Source organism: Salmo salar, chromosome 18 (assembly GCF_965601325.2).
Source record: "Salmo salar chromosome 18, fSalSal1, whole genome shotgun sequence".
In the NCBI taxonomy this organism is placed as follows: Eukaryota; Metazoa; Chordata; class Actinopteri; order Salmoniformes; family Salmonidae; genus Salmo; species Salmo salar.
In genome coordinates, this window is record NC_138308.1 from 85758267 (window position 1) to 85763112 (window position 4846).

Consider the following 4846-nt stretch of genomic DNA (forward strand, 5'->3'; position numbering starts at 1 on the left):
GCCAACCCCGTCCATGGAGGGAAGGGTTGCCCAACACTCCGCCATCCTCCACCGGCTGGGCACCGCCATGGACCAGGTGTTGGCGCACCTGGAGAACTGGGACCGAAGCGCTCCCACCCCCACTAACACGGCTGCTCAACAGCCTGCGCCTCTACCAGCGCCGACAGCACCCAGTACCAGCGGGGTTAAACTCACGCCCCCGAGGGAGTAGGATGGGACGGCCGCTGGGTGTAAGGGTTTCCTACTCCAGCTGGAGTTATACCTTGCGACCGTCCGTCCCCCTCCCTCGGGGGGACGGGACGGACGAAGGCAACTCAATTACCGCCTCATCGACGAGGAGACTGTGCGATAAACCTCCAGGTGGACGCTGCACTTCCCCGGAGTCACGTGTATCCCCTGTCTCAGGAGGAGACAGTGGCTATGGAGATATATGTCACTGAGTCCTTGAGGCAGGGATACATTCGGCCATCCAAATCACCCGTCTCCTCGAGCTTATATATATGTATATATACAGTGGGGAGAACAAGTATTTGATACACTGCCGATTTTGCAGGTTTTCCTACTTACAAAGCATGTAGAGGTCTGTAATTTTTATCATAGGTACACTTCAACTGTGATAGACGGAATCTAAAACAAAAATCCAGAAAATCACATTGTATGATTTTTAAGTAATTAATTTGCATTTTATTGCGGCCGTCCACATCCACTCCTTCACTGGAACATTTACAAAGAAACTCTATCCCTTCTTTGGCCCATTGTTAGATTGTAAAGAGGAACTCAAAATCTCACCCATCTGACAAGCGATACCCTCCTCATGCTGAGAAGTGAACCTGTAAAAGATTGCAGTTGACAGGCAAGGCCATAGCATTGTTTGTTCAGTCTATGGTTACGACTGCATGTGTGTGTGACTTTATTAGTTACTCTAAAACACCCAAACTCTCTGTGGTTTTATTAGTACACTAATACTCTACAACTCTCTGTTTTCATTAGTACTCTAATACCCCACAACGCTCTGTGTTTTTATTAGTACTCTAATACCACCAAACTCTCTGTGGTCTTATTAGTACTCTAATACTTCCAAACTCTGTGGTTTTATTAGTACTCTAATACCCCCAAACTCTGTGGTTTTATTAGTACTCAAAAAAAAAAACTCTATGTGGTTTTATTTAACCATGGGGAAAATAACTGATGCATAGAGTGCAAGGTGGATTATCTTCCATTGTTTGAGTATTTATTTAGCTTTACCAATTATCAACTTTGTGAAGATTAAATTACTTCAATCTTTTACTTATTTTATCTCACAGAAATTGATCTGAGCGATGTGAGATAGAATGTTTTGCCCTTTTTTTGTCTACTGTTTTGTAGTAAAATCTCTATATTGATTCTATATATACTCAATATTGTGAAGTTAGTAAATATCCCTTGTTATAAAGATGTATAGACTAATGTATTCCGTTTTGTCATACTCATTTGTCATATTGGTGTTTTTTCATGTTCATATTGTACAGTCATAGTTCTATTAAAAACAATATATAGAATCACTTTATATCACAGACTGATTGAACTAGCATGTTAGAAATGTCTGTAATGAAAATACGGTCAAAATAGATGTTACACTGAACAACTAACTTCAGGCTTTACAGGGTCAATATATTGTGTCAAAACTCTGGCAATCCAGCTTTCATGCTTGGTCATTGTAAATATAATCAAAGTTTTACGTGATGGATGATTACCAAACTTGTCAAAACTACATACAAGCCATTAGAAGGTAGTTGTTTTTCTCAATCCTACTCATCAATAGATCTACATCCAGATACCAAATAACATCTTGTATTTTTTACAAATCAACATTTCATATTTTAAAACAAAATGTTTGTTTAATTTCATACACAAAAATCTACTGAAATAATGAATGATTAGTATATTAATACAGATAATGGAACACAACGTAGATGCCTGGTTAGATGACAGCAAAGGATCATACAAATTAATCCACAATTCTGGATATTACTTAATCAAAAATATTAACATAGCTTGATACCATGATAAGTTATTGATAGACAGGGAATGTGATCAATTTTGTTTTTCTATGGTGCTGTGATGGACAGAATTGTGATTGGTTTTGCATCGTTGTTCCAGGGTGAGAAAAGTGGACGGACATCATCCTGATAACTTGCTCCATTGATAAATGAGTAGATGAATGAGCCGTCATCTGCATTGTAGAAAGTCACCTTCCTTTCCTGATAATCCAGATAGATACCAACTTTATCTGGAATACCTTTCTCAAGAACATGTTCTTCATCCTCCATTGCTTTAAGTCTTTGCCCATTGGATAGTCTGATTACCCAGAAGCCACCTGTTGGTCTGAAAACCAACGTCCCCTTCCTGTGAGCCGTTGCCTTGGCTACGCCAAGCACCCAGTCATCCTTCTTCACATTCACCTCCCAGTAACTCTTCCATGCACGGCCCATATTGCCCAACACAAAAGGCTCTTCATCAAAACAGTTCTCAATGTTAATGTTTCTCTGCTGTGATTCATCTATCCACTGTAGTGATTTCCCATTTATCTTCAGTTTAGGGTGAGCTGTGTCCACATCCAGAGCAACATCCACTGTGGAGAATAGGAAAACAGATTAAATTACAAAATAATCTCCATTGATTAAAAATTAGGCATGTAGGGCAAATTAAGTATTTTAATTTAATAAGTAATTTAATTGAGTTGAAAAACTGATTCTGTTGACAGAGCCCATTACCTTCATGTGAGCGTGCTTGATTTATATCTGGAGAAAAACATTTTTTTAAGCGTAACAATGACAAATTCAGTGTCTCACATTTCACATGAATATTATTTGAAATTATATTGTATTTAAAAGAGACATTACTGAACTCTGCAGTGTTCTTCCTGGATCTGGCTGATGCATCTACAGTTGCAATGATAAACCGGAATAAGGTATGGAACACACAGTTAATAACTGGGATAGATACTGTGCAATTAAAAAATATATACTGACTTAATACTGATGCCCTTGGGTAAGAGGGTGTACTAGGGTAAGTTGGTGCAACGTTGGTGCTTACACAGAATATGCACAGCACCAACTGTATTGATGTAATATATTTCACACCTTTCTTGGGAGATGGTTTGAACTGAGTTTCTGTCTGTAAAGGGTTTTCTTGCCTTGCAATTGAGTCATAACCTTCATATCACCAAAACAATAGAATTCTCCTTAAATAATTTTAAATATGCAATCTTCATCTGAAATATTTTTTCAGACCCTGTAACTGCACATGCTTTCCATTAATTGCATGTTTTTGTTGTTTAATATACAAAAAATGCTAGGTTATAACATCAGACACTAAAATATTATGTCCTTAAGAATCAGAGATCATATTTTCAATCTACCAACTCATGATTGTCTTATTTTGTATTATGATGATGACCCACTAAATTATCCACTAAAAGTATTTCTATTAAGAGACTAAAAGCTTACCCTTTTCCTTTGTTGAATCCCTGATGATCGGCACTGTATAAAGTAATATGGTGTTGAATAATACATTTTATTATTTTGAAAGACAAATATCCATCATAATATTTTCATGCAGAGAAGAGAAGAAAACAAACTTACTCTGTTCTTCTGTTTTTGAGCCACAACATCCTGTAAAAGAAAGATAGAGTTGCGGCTTATTTTGATCCAGTGGTATATGTACTATAGTTGTAATCAATATAGTAGTCAGGGGTAAATTCATGTATTTAGGGTAATAATTTAGGTTTGTATCCGAGCAGCTTTACCCATGGTGATGGTGGCTAATTGGTAACAGCTAACAATTAAATAGTCCTAAGTAGTCCCAGAATAATTCTGTCTTTTCCAATTCTCAGCCAGAGCACATATAAAGATATTGTCAGCCTCATTTCACGTTCGCTAGACCTGATTCACATTGCTAACAAAAAACAAGAGACAAATTTAAAGCAAGCATGATGCCATAAACTTTTATATTGTTACCACAAAAAGAAGTGAAAAAAATGCTTACCTTGACATTTTACTGAGTAGACTGTATCAGAGAGAGAGAGAGAGAGAGAGATTTCCAGTTATTATGGTGATTATTTTTCAGATAATAACGTTGTGTATAAATGTCTGTCCTGTTTTGTTGTATATCACCACTTATGGTCTCAATTATGAATTATACCAAGTACCCATTTACCAAATTGCTAATTCTAAATGCTGTGGCCATATGAGAACAGAAAAACATGGATAAGGAGACAACATACTGCAGCTCTTCTGGTTAATGTGTAACCAGTCAGTTGAACCTTTCAGCAAGAACCATGTAGGGAAACTGGGAGGGTCCAGGTTTTATCAAGAAAACAGAATGCATCTTATTGGCTTTCGCTGTACAGTACTTTATAGGAAAGCTGCCCCCATGGCCAATTTATTTACTGCAAGCGTTATCTATACAGGAAAGCTGCCCCCCATGGCCATTTTAGTTACTGCAAGCGTTATCTATACTCAGTGTGTGCTGTATCATAACACATATTCATGTGTTGTACATCTTAGAAAAAAAGGTGCTAGAACTTTAAAGGGTTCTACATGGAACCAAAAAGGGTTCTCATATGGGGATAGCCTAAGAACCCTTTTGGAACCCTTTTTTCTAAAAGTGTGCTGTGTCTCTTGGCATTGAGGCAGTAACACACTTTTAGACAGATTTACCAAATGGTTACGCCTTAGGGAATTTTGCAACTGAAAGTATAAAGGATTTGGCTATTGATGATGAGGCTATCGATTGGTAGAATGTCTGGCCGAATACACAGTGTTTCACTCCTCAAAGAACCCAAACCATCTGTCATTTTAAGCGC

General features: G+C 37.7%; 1 protein-coding gene across 3 annotated transcripts; it reads right to left on the minus strand.

The window, feature by feature from the left end:
• Positions 1-1209: 1209 nt before the first annotated feature.
• On the minus strand, positions 1210-4275 carry LOC106577989 (butyrophilin subfamily 1 member A1-like). 3 transcript variants are annotated; one of them, XR_006760508.2, is made up of 6 exons: positions 4027-4275; positions 3624-3653; positions 3489-3521; positions 2888-2921; positions 2754-2780; positions 1210-2611 (listed from the first exon to the last, which is right to left on the minus strand). XR_006760508.2 is itself a non-coding variant. In XM_045701482.2 (6 exons), coding segments are annotated over exons 2-6 (624 nt in total). In that variant the 5' UTR covers positions 3625-3653; positions 4027-4269; the 3' UTR covers positions 1210-2087. The 3 variants fall into 3 exon arrangements, 2 of the variants coding, with proteins under 2 accessions (XP_045557438.1, XP_045557437.1); XM_045701482.2 differs by having other exon boundaries at positions 2883-2921; positions 4027-4269; XM_045701481.2 differs by lacking the exon at positions 4027-4275 and adding an exon at positions 3788-3981 and having other exon boundaries at positions 2883-2921.
• Between the last annotated feature and the right edge of the window lie 571 nt (positions 4276-4846).